The 16830-nt window shown below is 40.7% G+C and overlaps 2 protein-coding genes across 2 annotated transcripts; both read left to right on the top strand.

Moving 5' to 3' along the window:
* Window positions 1-74: 74 nt before the first annotated feature.
* rpl18 (ribosomal protein L18) lies at window positions 75-4235 on the top strand. Its single transcript, XM_079640496.1, has 7 exons — window positions 75-139; window positions 797-883; window positions 1048-1155; window positions 1883-1981; window positions 2131-2254; window positions 3083-3152; window positions 4099-4235. The coding sequence occupies exons 1-7, from the start codon at window positions 137-139 to the stop codon at window positions 4172-4174; spliced, it is 567 nt and encodes a 188-aa protein (XP_079496622.1). The 5' UTR covers window positions 75-136; the 3' UTR covers window positions 4175-4235.
* Window positions 4236-4527: 292 nt separating this feature from the next.
* On the top strand, window positions 4528-15946 carry sphk2 (sphingosine kinase 2). The gene is made up of 8 exons (XM_079640492.1): window positions 4528-4680; window positions 6700-8273; window positions 10124-10273; window positions 10519-10613; window positions 10786-10901; window positions 11105-11308; window positions 11905-13489; window positions 13978-15946. Exons 2-8 carry the CDS (start codon window positions 7811-7813, stop codon window positions 14038-14040), a joined length of 2676 nt encoding a protein of 891 aa, XP_079496618.1. The 5' UTR covers window positions 4528-4680; window positions 6700-7810; the 3' UTR covers window positions 14041-15946.
* Window positions 15947-16830: the final 884 nt, after the last annotated feature.

The raw sequence follows: 16830 nt of genomic DNA, 5'->3' as shown, positions 1-16830 counted from the left end.
AAGTAGGTCTCTGCACCACTAGAGGCGCTGTCATAAAAAGCCCGTCCTCTGTAACCAATCAGAGACCCGAGATTTCAGCCCAGTGTTTATCGCGAGACCTCGGCTCTTCCTTTTCCCTTTTCACCCTGAGCCCAAGATGGTAGGTACTGCTAGTAGAAAATGAAAAATACAAAAGCTTGACTATCCACGATCATCCTATGAATTAAAACATCTCATGTTTGTTACGACAGGCTGTACTTCTTGTAAACATAATGAACGTTACAGTCTTGCCATGATTTCGTGATATTTGACTATGTAAAGTATATTAACTTACACGTTTGGTGCCGATGTTCAGGCAGCCGGTCCACGCATTGACTGGTCAAAAACGGGCTCTTAAAGTGCTTCATAGTGCAAAGTATTGTCTTCAGCTATACATTTCTAGTTCACCAACGTTATCGTTTGTTACCAAATGTAAAATTAAGCCACATTTTTTAAAGTGTTGAGTTGTTTACACTGGCTATCGTGTTAGCATTTAGCTGTGTAGTGTCAACGTGTGAAACGGCCTGCAATAACATTAGGTGTTTTTCTGCTTCATTTAACAATATGAAAGTGACTTTTTGTGTACAAGTTGTGCTCATAGTATAACATTGTGTTTTAATGGCAGTCATAGAAGTGCAATACAAGTCTAGCAATGGAGACTGCTATAGATGCTATAGTTTCCCCATATCCGTTACAAAATGAACTAAAATACCCTGATCTGCTTGTTAATGCATTACTCTTTGATATTCTATTAATGTGTTTCTGTTTATTTTTCTAGGGAGTTGACATCAGACACAACAAGGACCGTAAGGTACACAGGAAGGAGCCTAAGAGCCAGGATATCTACCTGAGGCTCTTGGTCAAGGTAATATACTTTTACACGTTGTGATTGACTCATTTCAAAAACACCACATGTATTTATTTCCATCTTGGTTGGCACTTTAAATTCTGTGTAGGTATTTTGTAAATCTTAACTGCTGTAGTCTGATCTTTCATGATCTCTCTAACTCTCCTGTTGTCTTCTTACAGTTGTACAGGTTCCTTGCCCGTCGCTGTAATGCTCCTTTCAACAAGGTCATCCTGAGGAGGCTCTTCATGAGCAGGACCAACAGGCCCCCGATCTCCATCTCCCGCCTGGTCAGTCTGTCATCTTTCAACCTGTCTTGTCACCAATGAATCCTATCACTATCATTAGTTGTAGACTGTAACATTTGAATCATCATCACAATGCCAACTTGTACGATAAACACATCAAACACTCTGCGATATGTTTTATATATATTTATGTGGTTAGGAAATGAGTGCATGTGTTATTACTCTGATTCCTTTTTTTACATTGGTACCTTTTTTGTATTCAGTTCACCTCTCTATCCAATAATGTGAAATGATTTCCTGTAATTTGTTTAAAGCAATTTGTTGTATTTCAGCAGCAAGCTGAAAGGCAGTGCTGGGTACACTTTAATAAATACACTTCAAGTACCGGTAGTAGTGCTATCACTCTTATTGTGAGGAGAAGTTTTGGTGGATTTGGACAACTTGTTTTCTTGGGGTCTGTTCTGCTTTCCAATGGCTCTGAATTCTGTGTGAAAATTGATTTTGTTAACATCTTTGGGTAAAACTTAAGTCAGTGTTAATACCCATATGGCTTTTATTTTTGCCTCAACACTTGATACGGGAATGTTAAGAAGTGGTGGTCAACTTGAAAGAAATTGTACACGCGATGTCATTCATGTAATGCAGCCAATAACTGCTTTCATGATATTGCCCAGATTAGATGTCCTAAAGTTGAAAGTGTATAAGACCTGTTCATACATGTGATTGTGTGTGTGTGCTAAATATCTGACATTGCTTCTATTGAATCTAGATCCGTAAGATGAAGATGCCTGGCCGCGAGAACAGAATCGCTGTCATTGTGGGATCCGTCACTGATGATGTCAGGATTCAGGATATCCCCAAGCTCAAGGTAACCCCTCTTTTTAGAATGGCAGACTTCAACCCTTACATTGTGGTTTTCTCTTTTAAAAACATCAAGTAGTGCAATAAGCATCTTGCCTTAATGCTGTGATGTTACCTGTGAAAGTCTCTGAGATTGTCCTGTTTCTCCTCCCACAGATCTGCGCTCTGAGGGTGACCGATGGCGCCCGCCGCAGGATCCTGAAGGCAGGCGGTCAGGTGATGACCTTTGACCAGCTGGCTTTGGCTTCTCCCAAAGGACAGGGCACAGTGCTGCTGTCAGGTAAATAACCATGATGCAATTGGAGAAGAGGTTGTAAGCAGTAAATCTCCCATTGCTGCCTTTAGTTCACATATCTACTGTAGTTAGGCATGATTTAGTTAGATTGGGTAAACACTTTTTAACAGAAGTGTGGTGATGCTATTATGATAAGAACTCTCCATCAATGAGGAAAGCAGGCTTTTATCTATATTTACTGATGGGCAATTAATCACTGCTTAAACATAATAATGGGTTTTGTTTATTTGTTTTTGTGGTCATTTTGTCAGACTAAAGAGACCCTCATATCTTATCATCTTCTGTATGAACTCCGTTTAGGCATAAGGTGTTAAGTATTGACACATTTGAAACTTGCCAGCATTGGGTGACAATGTTATATCTATGGAAAAAATAATTGGGTGCATTAGTTAGGAATTAATCAATCTGTATATTCATCTTTTCAGACATGTTTTGTGTTATCAGACTATTTTCTTGTCAAGTGTTTTCCTTGCTAACCAACGATCTAGAAATATTCAGCCGTAGAATTGCTCACATTAGATTAAATAATCTCTTTGGGCGTCTATATGGCATTCATAATGCTGAACACAAAGAAGTGAGGCTAGATTGCTAAAAATGCTATTTATCACAAATAAAATAGGAAAGCAATAATGCGGCAAATGGAATCGCACATTTTTAATCAGCTTATGTGCAACAGAAACTATGTTGTAATATTATAATCTCTGTTATTAGGAGGTGAAAGTGTTATGAATGGCGGTGTGGGAATACTTTTTAGTAATGACCTTTTGAATGGTGTATTTGCTTTAAATCCTAAACCGTTGTCTTTTTCTTCAGGACCCCGTAAAGGCAGAGAGGTATACAGGCATTTCGGAAAAGCCCCTGGAACTCCTCACGCCCACACCAAGTATGTACACAGTTCATGTGAACACAGAAAAACAGAACAAAATGTTCAAGTTTGGGTGTCTAAACAAATAATTGTTATACACTAGTATTTAATATAGTCTGATACCAGTTTACCATGGTATTCTCATGGAAATTGCACTCTGGAAAGTGGGGTTAACATATTCAGCTTTTGTTGTCTGACTCTTCAGCTGACTTCTTCAGTAACACTCTGTTGGGGGTTGTCTGTCTGACGTCATCCTGCCCTAGTTTCACTTGTTGTCTGATATTCTGGTCAATGTTGTTGTATACATCATTTGTAGTAGTGGATTATACTTTACACATTATAGGTAGTAACCAAACTAATGTACACAAAAAAAATCACAAGAAACTCGATGCCTCCTTAGCATAAAAAGAGTTTCAATCGTTGCCTAGTAAAACAGAGTAGCAATTAGCACTCGAGGCAAAACTGTGTTTAATGATGACTCTTAAACCCTTAAACAGATAGTGAGATTAAAATGTTTATAGTATTTTAAAACTAACTAAATGCACTTTGAAGGTTATTATAAGCGCCTGGCAAAACTTAGGTAAACTGTTGCTTAAATTAATCATTATGAGCAGTAACATTTTCCTTTTTTTCTATTAAACGTATTCGTTATGGAACCAAACAATTGTAATTCTCTGGTAGCAACACTGCAAAATGTTTTAGTTCTCCTTTATGGACTTGCTAAAAGAAGGCTTTGAAAGACCCTCATTTTAAATGGACAAAAAGTTTTTCTGACTCGTGTGCAGTAAATAAAATGGTACCAAGGAAAATAATTGATACAAGGCATAATGTTTTTCAATGTGTCGTTCCAAGTGAAAAGTTAATGCAGCAGAATTTAGACTTAATTATAGCCAATTTGTTATATTGCTCTATAAACATGTTTAATGAATATATACTAAACTTGATTTTATTTATTTTCCTCCAGACCCTACATCCGCTCCAAGGGCAGGAAGTTCGAGAAGGCTCGTGGTCGCAGAGCCAGGTGTGGCTACAAGAACTAGTCTGTGTCTTTGTTTTCCATGCAATCTGATACAAAATAAACGGTCGACTGTACGAAATGAATATGTCTTGTGTTTTTTATTGGACAACCTGCACACCCTGGCAAATAATTATATCACACACTGACGTTAATGATCAAATGAAACGTTCAACAACACAGCGGCAGAGGACCAGGATGAAGATAAAACATCTCGCATTTACAACTTGTTTCCGTCCCTCAGAACCGTATTATTTCCTTTTATAGTCACTGAGGTTTTCACGTAAATCTGACGTCAGGAATGTTTTGATCAGTATTGATTATGACTGTGCAAGGGTAAAATGAGTTGTCCAGGAAGTGTTGTCCTGTAAATGATTGGAGAATGTCGGTGGGTGTTGCAATGTTTTCCTTATCGCCATTGGACTTCCTCTCCGCCGCTCAAAGCTGCTGCTCCTGCGTCTCCAGACACTTCCTGCACCGAGCTACAGCATTCAGTGACTATCTGTCGTCGTGAGGGGGAGACAAGATGAGGTAATTTTGGCTGTTTTTCCTTTGATATTTTACATTATTGTTGTTCTTTCTAAGCCGGAGGTAGCACAAATATAAGTGTTTAAAAGTTAGGAATGTCCGGCTCCATGGAGTCAGTTTAAACCGACAGTTAGCTTAACGTTGTTACCTGCGTTAACTTGGCTACCTCCTCATCAATCAACATATCAGACTTGAACTATCAAATGGGGGCTTTTCCGTGCACCCATGGGGATGACTGGTAATTTTCAAGAGAATAAAGCTGAAATGGTGTCTTAAGTTAGCTTTAACTTAGGCTAAAAGCTGCTAACCACTGCTAACTGACTGCTGTGTTGCGCTTGTCAGTTAGCAGTTTACAGTAGCTACTGTAGTCACAACATTAGCAAGCGGTGCCTATCCCTTTGATTTAACGTCAGGATTCGTAACTTTTTACGCCGTTTTGCATGTTTATAGTTATTTCAAAGGCTGCCACAGTTATGGAAATGGCTATTCGGTGTAGTTTTGCTGTAACTGTTGAACTACAGCCAGAGTTCAGTTGTTCAGCATGCTAACAGCTAACATTGGGTGGATGTCATCGGTAAAGTTTAACGGTTTGCTTTTTTTACTTTACGTCATCTAATCAAACTTTATTTATAAAGCACTTTTCATACACAAAAGTCACTCAAAGTGCTTCACTGTATCTCCCCCTTCCCAGGTAATAACCAGGCTAGCATTGCTTTGTGATGACAAAGAACCCTTAATACCAAAACAGGAATAAAACAAATAATAAAATGAGAATAAAATCTAACTGTGTGCTCTCTTTCTGCTCCTGGTTAAAATGTGTGCAGCTGAGTGTTGCAGTAGTTTTAGTGATCTATTAGACATGCTCTTAATTAACGTCGCTGTTAAGTGTTTAAGTACACTGAGTATACTCTTGAGTTCAAAGTAAAAAGCTAACTTGAAATTTGCCCAAAATACCCAGATGTCACTCAGCAACAGCCTCATTGTGTGGGGGACAAAATTAGCCTGCTGATATTATTTCTGGGTGTCCCGCCCTGCATTTCAAGGACTTAAGGTGCAACAATGGGCATCAGTGAGGTGCTTTTGTTTGAGTTTTATCAAGACAGGACATCAGCCAAGTATTGATTCTGTCTGCACCTCTGCTTGCATAATGTTTTCGGACTGTTATAACATCTGAAAGAACGATGTAACCAGTTTATTAATTTAGGGTTCACCATCTGTGATAGTACAGTAATTGTACTTTGACGCTCTTCAGTCTAATTAACTGGACCCTGGTGACTTGGAGCTTTGACATTACTGCCATCTATATACCTGTACATAACACTCATGATAATAATTAACTACTCAATATAAATTATACCATAACACTTTTCAGAAACTATGTAACTTAAGTGAGTCACAGAATACAGAAGTGTAGTTGGTAGTGAACTGTATTAGTTTTTTGGGAACAATTTGAGATTGTTGCTTGCTGATGCAAAATCTCTAAAAACCTGTGTAGGTCAGCAAATAGCTCAATCTTAGATTAAATTGTGAAAGAGTCGAGACACCGTTTCCCCAAATCCTGTTGCACAAAAGCCCTTTTAGTTTAAGAAATAAAACAGCAACCAGACGTGGTCAGTCTCATTGTACCTTACACGATAAATAATGTGGTGTCTCAGCAAGGCTGTTGAGGATGTGTGACTGTTAGTCATTGTGTTCTCAGACCCTTTTGGGGTCAAGGGGCATGACGGGCCTTGTATTACTTCATACTGAAACCTGTAATCTCCTTCTCTTATCATGGCAGCTCTTCTTTGTACTTGTTCTACTCTTATTGTAAAAATGTCTGCAATATTCACCTTTGTACAGTAGAATCCCATTGAATTACAGACATTAAATCTATTACGTTTTGTTCTAGTTTAATATCAAAATCTTACCATCTGATCTTAAATATGTGTAGGTGAGTCACCCATACTTTAAAGTTCTGCTATTGTTTTGCCCACTTCTACAATTGACCTATGTCTTTTTCTCCTCCTCTGTGTAATACAGGAACAAAGATTTTTGGGAGGGAACGTGAGGAATGACTCAAGGACATTAACATGACATAAATTAAGGACACACCTGAAACTGTCTCCTTGTTTGTCTTTTGTTTTGTTTCTGTTTTTGTTTGTTTTCGTTGTTTAGTCTCCATTTGTCTTATCTGGTGACTCTGTTCTCGTGGAGAACAGATAAGGAAGGTGTATTTGTTTGGATGAAACTTAAATGTATCACGCTACTACTGTCTTGGGGACTGGCCTAGTTACTCCTCTTGTCTGCCTCCTATATCTCTGAGATTAAAGACAGCAATAGAGGTATCAAAGGTCTTAAAAAAGCCAGCACTTATCTTTGTGGCATTAATTACACGTGGGCCAGTAATTATCATGCAACATCCTCTACACAGAATTATTTACTTGTGTAGTAATTTAATTTAATTTTGTAGCCTCCTTGTTCAAACAAGGTGTGTTTGTTTGTCTTATTCATACTTAGTGAATCACTTTTTCAATGCAACCAAGAGTTTTATCCATTTGTGTAATTATTTGAAGATTTATTTGTAAAGTCAAGGAGCTGCTCAGTTGCCTTATATTGTTATCGCATTGGCGGCTTCAAGTTGTGATGTAAACATTTTTTTGTACTATGCAATCTTTGTGATGAACACTTCTGTGTAAATGAATGATCTTGTAGTGGAAAATATAATTTTGTAAGTTCTGTGGTCTCTAAGTATGTTTGAGATTTGCTCACTCGTTTTCCACTGGCAGTAAATTGTGTAGGCTGACGCTCTTCAGATCAAACTGTGGGACGAAGACATGAGAGCTTTTTAACTGTGACACAAAGAACTGATCTTAAGCTGTTCCCATCTTCACTGGATACATACTCTGAACAGAAGATCCTTTAAACTGGAAATACTTTTTTCTTTTGAAATGAAGACATACTTCTGAAATGGACCGACAGACCAGAAACTAAGAGACTCTTGAATCCCAACATTGAAAAGGAAGAATGATTTTGAGGAGATTTCAGGGATAAATCTCTCAGACTGACAACTCTTCAAGCATCTAACTGTAGAAAATCCAGCCCTTAAGCTCACATTTTTTCCCGATAAGCCTTGTCCGCTTTAGCAGTGAGGATGCGATCTCCAGAACCATCTTCACCTTCCACGGCAGAAGCCCTGCTTCACGGCCAGTTTGCTAGCTGGGGTTCAGGCAGCAACAGCAACAATAACAGCTGCCCCAACAGCCCTGGTGGTCCGGGCGGACTGTCCCCCATTGCCTCCCCTACTCCGTCTCCGGCCTCCAACTATGCCTTGACCCTAACCCACACCCACATACATATCCAGCGGCTGTCACCACGGTCAGGGAAGGAGGCCCGTCTCCTGCTGCCTTTATCAGAGCTGGTGGGGTGCAGCTGCCCCCGGGCCCCTGCGCCGCCCCTCCTCGTGCTGTACTGGTACCCACCAGGAAAACGGCGGAAAGGGGTTTCTCGACGCAGGCAGGTGAGGGCCTACCTGGCTGAAAGCAGGTCTGAGGCTGAGAGGTGGTCGGCTGCTGTGCAGTGTTTACTCCGAGACGTGACCGTCACTGCTGACACCGGTGAGTGTGCCTCTCACTAGTTTTAACTGTTAAAGATTAGGAATATGCTCGAATTTTAAATTAATCCTTGAAAATGTCTTTATTTTAGATGATCGGGTGCTTCATACACAATATCACTGAAATGAAACAATTGTGTTGTCATATGTGATTGTTGTCCCCTGGTGCCTCACAAGAAAAGGAACAGACCAAAACATACAATTAAAAAAACTGGAATGAACTTCTGTTCAAATAAACTAGTGACAATCTATTGATTTTGATTTGTATCGGTGACAATAGACATTGGGTATAAAGTTAGTATGTAAACTTAATGTTGTATGCAACTGCATTGACGCTAACCATTTAGATATGATTAGAGTCAGTCTGCAAAGTTTGAGTTTAAATAAATTGAAAGAGCTTGAGAAGTTCTTTAGTTGTCTCCTAAAAAGGTACAACTACTAGCACAATAACGTCAATTGTATATGTGTCCTTGCTATAGTTTTGAAAGCTATATATTTGAGTTCATGGTTAGTTAACTGTACTTGAGTGATTGACTTTGACTGGCCATAATGTTTGTCTCTTTGAAAGAGTTTTGAAGTCATTGTGTTTACTAAATGGAAACACAATGACGCCTCATGCCACCTTGATTTATGCCTCCTTTGTTAATGTATGCTAAATATAGATTATTGTCACAATGACCCAAGACTACGGAGTAGACGACACAAATGGTACCAAGAGAAGTTCAGCATTTTAGGGGTTATGTAGCAAAACACTAAGAGAGATTAACACTAATGCAGGGTAAGAGGCTGTGCGATTTATTTCGGATTTAGTTTATTTATTTAGTTTGGATTTTCCATTGTTTGTTTGTTTCAGCTACATCTCACATTTATGTAATATCACTTTGTTTTTGTACCCTTATCTGTCCTGCACACACGGCTGGTATCATTCAGTGTCAAATGAGAGACAAAGAGGGTGGGGCTGCTGCAGCATGCCACCGCTTCCCAAGCCCTGTATCCCCCAGCCTTAATAATCTAACAGATAGCAAGGCACTGCTTAGTGTTTACTTTAGTGTGTGTGTTTTTATCCTTTTTCCGACCGTAGGCCTCACGTTTCCCATCACTTCCTGTCTCCTTCCTCAATTTTAGACGTAATCTTTAACCCTAATTCTCCTTCATCTCCATCACTTGTTTTGTATGTACCTATCACAACACTGTCTCTTGCTTTTTGCCTGCTCCTGCCCCATTTCCTACTCCGTTGCAGTTCACCCCATTCTTCCCAGTGTTGCCAGCCTTCTGTTCCACCACTAGTTTCTGTTCCTCATAGCCTGTCTTATGTCTGGGAGTTTGAATGCGTATGGACATTATAGCTGTGGTTAGCTCGGGTGATATGCTCTGTGTTGTTTGTTGGGTAATCCAGGATTATCTGAGTGCAGTCATGTCATCTCTTTCCCCGCTGGCATCCATCCGTACCATACTAAATCTTTGATAGATTTTCAGAGATAGCTAGAGAAGGTGATTATGTAATTTGAGCTTTAAGACTGGGCTGATAAAAGAGCAATGAAGCATTAGGAAAAGCGCAAAATCCCATGTTGTTTTATTATTATTATTATTATTATTATTATATACGCATGTAAGTGAATTTAAATGATTAACAGACGCGCTTTCAAGTGACCCATTATGCAGTGTGAAGTGAATTCTGTGAGGTAAGATGAAGCTAAATGGTTGAATGCACTCAGGATCCAGGGTTGGGCAACAGTTTGTGATGACAGCTCCCTGTTAGCTTGTTTCTAAAATGCAGATAACCTCTAGTTCCCTTCTTTATTCTGGAAAAAAACCAGTGTGAGTTTTGACTAATTCATGCTCTTTTTCAAACAGAATTTTCAAGAAGTCTGCTACCTCGTCCCAGGCGACTACTGTTATTGGTCAATCCCTTCAGTGGGAGAGGCCAGGCCATGCAGTGGTGTCAGACACACATCCTGCCAATGATCAGAGAGGCCAACATCAGCTACAACCTCATACAGACAGGTAACATGCCAATGCTTTTACATACACGCAGAATAACATTATTGATCCCCAGGTGGAAATTAGGTTATGTTAAAGTTGCTGCATTTCTAGAATAGAATTTATGAACTACCTTTTAAAGAGAATATACTACAATATATAAGAATAATATTGCTGAAAATGGGATCTGTGATTAAGTCTCTTTTTCAGCATTATAAGTATGCACATTGATTTTTAACCAGGTTTAACTTAATATATATCTGTCTCAGAGCGTCAGAACCATGCCAGAGAGCTTATCAGAGAGATATCGCTCCCAGAGTGGGATGGCATCATCATCATCTCTGGAGACGGCCTGCTGCATGAGGTGTGTAACGCTTTTTTTTTATGGGGGTTAAACATGATTGAATACTGGGGTATTTACAAGAAGCAAATATATAACTGTGGATATATTTACCTGTGATTCAGACCACATGTTTGTATCTTAAACTGGGTCCACTGATATGATTTTCTGAAATCCCTGTGTTGTGTTCTTGAAGGTAATCAATGGGCTGATGGAGCGTCCTGACTGGGAACAAGCAATAAAAACACCTGTCGGCATTCTCCCCTGCGGCTCTGGGAATGCCCTGGCTGGCTCCATCAACCACCACGCAGGGTGAGCATGTTCAAAACTCACATGTTGTTTTGTCTTATCTTTAAATTCAAGAGGACAATGTTGTCTGTGTCATGACTTCGTTATCTAGCCCTAGATATCTCTGAATAACAGAATATAGGACTTTGTATTGCCTGTTTGTCTGTACAGTTCTCTCCTGAGCTTACTGATCGGGGTGTTTTTCTTCTTCTTTGATTCTCCCTCAGGTATGACATGTGCCTTCGGGAGCCCCTCCTTTTGAACTGCTGCTTTTTGCTCTGTCGAGGCGGAGTCCGACCCATGGACGTGATCTCCGTGACGACAAGCCCTCCTCCCTCTGTCAACAGTCGTCCTGCAGCACCCAGGAGACTGTTCTCTTTCCTTTCTGTGGCCTGGGGCTTTGTGTCCGATGTGGACATTGAGAGTGAGAGGTGGGTGTGTAACTGATTCAACTGTAAGGACTTCAGCTGTTGGCTTTCTTAATCCTGCAATTTGACTTTTGTGATAACACCTTTTGTCCAAAAGAAAGATGTACTTATTTCAACATTATCTTTGCTGGTTTTGTAACACAACAGCCCTTGGGCTAAACAAATGTAATCACATACTGTAGATGCTAGATCAGCACAACTCTCCCTCTCCCTACCCCTCACCCCCTTTTTCACCCAACCAAGAATTCCTTCAGATTATGTACCTATTTAAAGAAAAAGGGATAAAAACAGTGCATGATATTAAAGGAAAAACATCAAACAAGTCAGCTGCAGAGAAGGCATAAAAGAAACCTTTGTGTGATTTAGTTGAAAGATTGGAATGAAAAAAACTATTTAAAAAAAAAGTGAAAACTATAAATGTGAGTCATATCGTTAGATTTAATCCTTATTGAAATATAAAATAATGTCTTGAGACATGTCTTTTTAAACTTTCCAGGCTTTCCTTTTAATTTTGTGCACACGGTGCTAATGCTGTCCATCTAGCAGAAGTAGTTGGGTTACACATGTAAGATTTATTTGACATAATGTTCTTGTTCCAGATTTCGTGGCCTGGGCTCGGCTCGCTTCACCCTGGGCACCCTGGTGCGCATTGCGTCTCTTCGATCCTACAAGGGTCGTCTGTCCTACCTGCCTCCCTCTATCAACCCCGTCTCCCCCGACACCACACCTCCTCCCCCAAGGAGACCCCTCTCCCGCAGTATCACAGAAGGCCTGGATGAATACTGTCGAACGCCCATCCATCGCACCTGCTCCGACATGGGCATCAGCGAACAGAGGAGCCTGCGGAGGGGCGAGGTAGAGAGGGAGAAGGAGGAGAGGCAGAAAGAGAGGGAGAGAAGAAGGGAGAGGGCTAGGGGAGGGGGATCTGGCGTGGTGAGGGCAAGCAGCCTGGCAGAGGACAGAGAGAGAGAGAGAGAGGGGGAGATGGAGGCAGAAGAAGGGAGGTCAGGGACATGTTCCGAGAGTTCAGAATCAATTGAAAGGGAAGACTGCAATATGGGAAGGGGGGAGAGGTTGGAGGGGATCAAGGACGAAAGGGAAGACGAGGGGAGGGTAGAGCCAGACTCCAGCGAGATGGAGGTGGAGGAGAGGGGAAAGGATGGGGAAGGCAGTGGTGGTTCTGCAGAGGGGGAGAGAGTGGGCTGTGGGGTTGACATGGGGCGAGTGGCAGACGGAGAGCCAGAGGGTTGTCTCCCTTACCCAGAGGGTTTTCAGGACGCCAGGAAGGCCCTGAGGAAGAACTCAGCCCCTTCCAGCCAGATCGCCCACGCCCTGTTCAACCAGCCTCTCAGCCAGGAGGCGGACGCAGACTCCGGCTCGTCCTTCGGGGTGGAGGACGTGGACCTGAACGGATCCTACTACCAGAAAGAGCCCTTCCAACTGGACGTTGCTCGAGAGCGATCTCTCACCATCTCCTCCTCCCCCTTCCGTCACTCTCCCTTCTCCTACAAGCCCAAGACCCTGGACCAAAACCAGAACGCCTCCCGGCCGAGGCCCCTCTCTCTCCTCCAGCACTCCCACTCAAACTCTCTCCCCCCGAAGCTTCCCTCCCTCTCCCTGTCTCTTTCTCCTACACCCCCATCTTCCCCTTCATGTGCCTCCCCCCACTCTTCATCCTACCTCGTCCCCCGTCCTAACACACCGAACTCCACCTCGCCCTCCCCCTCGCTACGCACACCCTCCTCAACTTTTAACTTTGACATTGCCGAGCCAGCAGGACCTCAGAAGAACCGTCCTTTATTCTCACTGCCTTTAAATGCCCCCAGAGATGAGTTGTTACCCCCCCTCGACCAACCCCTTCCCACCAGAGACTGGGTCAGTATTGAAGGGGACTTTGTCCTGGTCCTGGCCCTTTATCAGTCCCACCTCGGGGCTGATCTTCATGCTGCACCCCAGGCCAGGTTTGACGATGGGCTGATCCACCTGACCTTTGTGCGGGCGGGGATCTCCAGAGCCACTCTCCTGAGACTGTTCTTCGCCATGGAAAGAGGAACCCACCACTCTGTGAGCTCGCCCTATGTGAGCCACATCACCTGCAATGCCTTCAGGCTGCAGCCTCTGTCCACACGAGGGACCCTCACTGTGGACGGAGAACTGGTGCCCTATGGGCCTCTTCAAGCGCAGGTTAGCAACACTTACTGACTGTAGTTTATGGGATATGAATCTGCCCAAAAAGCATTTATTAGTGTCTGGGAAAGAGCGAGAAACAGTCAAACTACCTTCTTTTGGTAACTAACTAATGATTTGTGTATCACTTCCATTCACTGGAAACCTCTGCTTTAGATCCACCCATACATCATTTGCATGTAACTGTAATATTCCTTATAGGACTTTGCCAGTGATAGTGGTCAGTAAATCAATAACTGTATTTCATTTGTAATTTGTTTTTAGCTATGATGATTAACACCAGGCAGAATTTAGCAAATTAGTTTTATTTAAGCTTTTAATCATAATTTCCTTAATTATTCAAATTACTTTTCTCCTAATTTCTTAGGAAATGTGTTGTTGTTTTGCAGATGTACTTTATGCTTTTATTAATGTTGTCAATTTATGTTAATTTGTTCAAGTGAAACGTGTCATTAGTTATAATGTACCTTTTGTATATTTCACAGGTTCATCCCGCCTTGGCTCGTCTCATCGTTGGTGACTCTGGAGTGAAGATTAGCAGATTCTAATCAGGGATTGGTTGAGCAAATTGATGGACACAACACTCTACTGAATTATGTAATCTCTGTTTGTCATCTATACTCTGAGAGAGGGCAAGCATCTGAGAGACTTAAAATAGCCTGGATTGCAGAAACTGCTTTCCTGGGGTTTAATGAAGGGATAACCCACCGAGCCACGCATCAATGGAGCATGACTGCAGGGATTAATAGCAAATTTGAAAATGGATGGGAAATGCGCCTCATTGCACAGCTGTTGGATTACGCTCAGCATGGAAACTGCACAGCCTGAGATAGTAAGAGGGAAGAACAATCAAATGTTTAGGGTTTTTTGAGTGCAGATAGTGCATGTGTTGGATGTATACGTAGTGGTATGCATGCAGAGAAGCAATACCTGAATTTTGCCTTTTAATGAGATAGAAAGATCAAATCAAGAGAAATGTGTTCTTTAACATGCTACAACAAATACACTGAGATTCACTTGGGCCAACATCCCAATAACATTGGCCCCAACCTTCTTATCTTTCCGACCAAATGTCAAAGTATAAATCTTCCGTCCATGAAAGGAATGCCTTATCTGACACTGGACAGTACAGTTGTACCTTTGCCCTTATTGCTCTGTGTTATAAAAGAAACACAAATATTCTTAATGTCTGTCCACCTAGCATAGTGTCCGTCCACTACATCAAAGCCAAGCTACGCTTATATACTCAGACATACTGGTAGACCCACCAAACTGCTGTTCTCTTTGAGCACACTACACCAACTGCTTTAAGCATCAGTGGAGAACTGTACACTTTAATGCTGTCAATGCAAGTGACTCAATGTAGAGCAGTGCCATCAAGCTTTTCAGGGTTAGTTCATTAGTATGAGCAGAGGAGCCGTTGAGCGGCGACCATTAATGACATTTGAAAAATAATCTGTCTTTTTTTTTTTTGCCAGTGGATGCACGATTATGATGTCAATGTTATCACAATTTACAACATATTGATCTAGAACATGTCTGAACGTAGCAAGCTTCAGTGGTTTTAGACTGAATTTTAAAGAAATGTTTCAGAATCACACTGATCTCTCGCATATATATCACTATCTCTGAGTAATTGGAAGTTTAGAGGACATTACTTGTCTCTGTTAAATAGCAAGTAGTGCATTTAATTTGCACAATAACTGGAGTTGAAGGAACACAGAAAATCACAACACTATAATGCTTTGTAATGTTTAGATACATCTTCAGAGTTTCGCAGAATTTGACACAATGCTTTGTTCTAGAAAATTGATGCACTTGTATTAATAGCCGAGTCAAGATACTATAATAAATTGTTCGCATTGCAGTCCTAGCCTGAAATATGTATTGTCTCGATTTGAACAGTTTTTGAACGGTTTTTGAATGGAATCATCATTCATTTAAAAGTCCTTTCGTAGAGACAAACAAGGATCCAACACTAAAATCTAGCGGATTTATGATCAAGAGATACATTAAAATGGACACAAAACAACTTTCCCTTGAAGAATCACCCGGAAGCAGAATTAATCCATTGAATGATGGATTGGGTTTTGAATGAAACGTATCTTGAGAACATGTTTCAGATGGTTATAGGCTCCTCAGTGAAACCAAACCGCAGATACTGGAGCCCATAATAGGAATCGTCGTTTTTTATAAATTATTTTTCTTAAATGCAATATTAAACCCTGCTGATATTCTTGATCAGGAAAAAGGATTAATAAAACCATGTGCAGTGTATCAATCAGTACGATTATGTGCCGCCTGCTTGGGTCATCGTCTACTACATACTGTATGTCCTGGTAATACCTGGACAAATCAATGCCTTTGTAAAATAAGCATGTAAATGCTGGCTGCTGATCATGAACTGTTTAAACCTGACTGCAGAAAATTGAGTAAAACTCTTTGCTCACCAGGCATTTATTTTTCTTCTTTTATTATTATTATTTTTCTTCAGAACACACAACTCAACTTGACTAACTACTCTGCCCTCACACAGCTTCATCATGTAAATACACACTTTGGGTTAAGGCTTGTAACAGTACCAAATAGAACAAAATACTTTCGCTTTCATTAAGTTTTATACCAAAAAGTTAGCTCTCAATGCTAAGTAATCTAGCTCACATATCTGAACCATGTTTTGTCTATGGCCATAGCGCAATATGGCCATAGCGTGAGGCACATTTGATAGGACAATGTCGGGTACAACCTATGGTGTAACCCCTAAATTGATAATGCTGTTAAGATGTCTGTAGTGGACTGCCTGTAATGAAATTCTAATTATTAATAAAAATAATGTGAATATATGAAATATGCACATACACAATGTACAGTTATTAGTTATATGTGATTTTTGAATAAATGTAACCTGATAGGTTTGTCTGGAGCAAATGTACTGTACTTTTGTCACACCAGTGAGTCTTTAAATCTATATAATACAATCAGTTTCTTTTATCAACAATCTTTATTTCATTCATTTTAGTTTATTGGCATTAGTGTACCAAAGACAATATGTCCACAACATCAAGTAATTCTGAGATTTAAAGAAAAGGTACAATATATTTTTTTAAAAAAGAATAGTAAATCATTAACACATTGCCCATTAATAAACGAATAGATTTCCCGAGTGAAATGGCCAGGACCCAAAACACCTTTCCTTTAACGTTAATGTAACGTGTGATTGTGTCACAGACAAACTGGACGTGGCAAGTACTTGAACATTTTTTTCACAAACATAGCCACAACTCTTGTAAATAAATTACCCTCCCACTCAGGGCTTTTTGGAGTAGATCACATCATGA

This window comes from Notothenia rossii (assembly GCF_949606895.1).
Source record: "Notothenia rossii genome assembly, chromosome: 7".
Classification (NCBI taxonomy): domain Eukaryota; kingdom Metazoa; phylum Chordata; class Actinopteri; order Perciformes; family Nototheniidae; genus Notothenia; species Notothenia rossii.
This window is presented reverse-complemented; position numbering and strand designations above follow the sequence as displayed.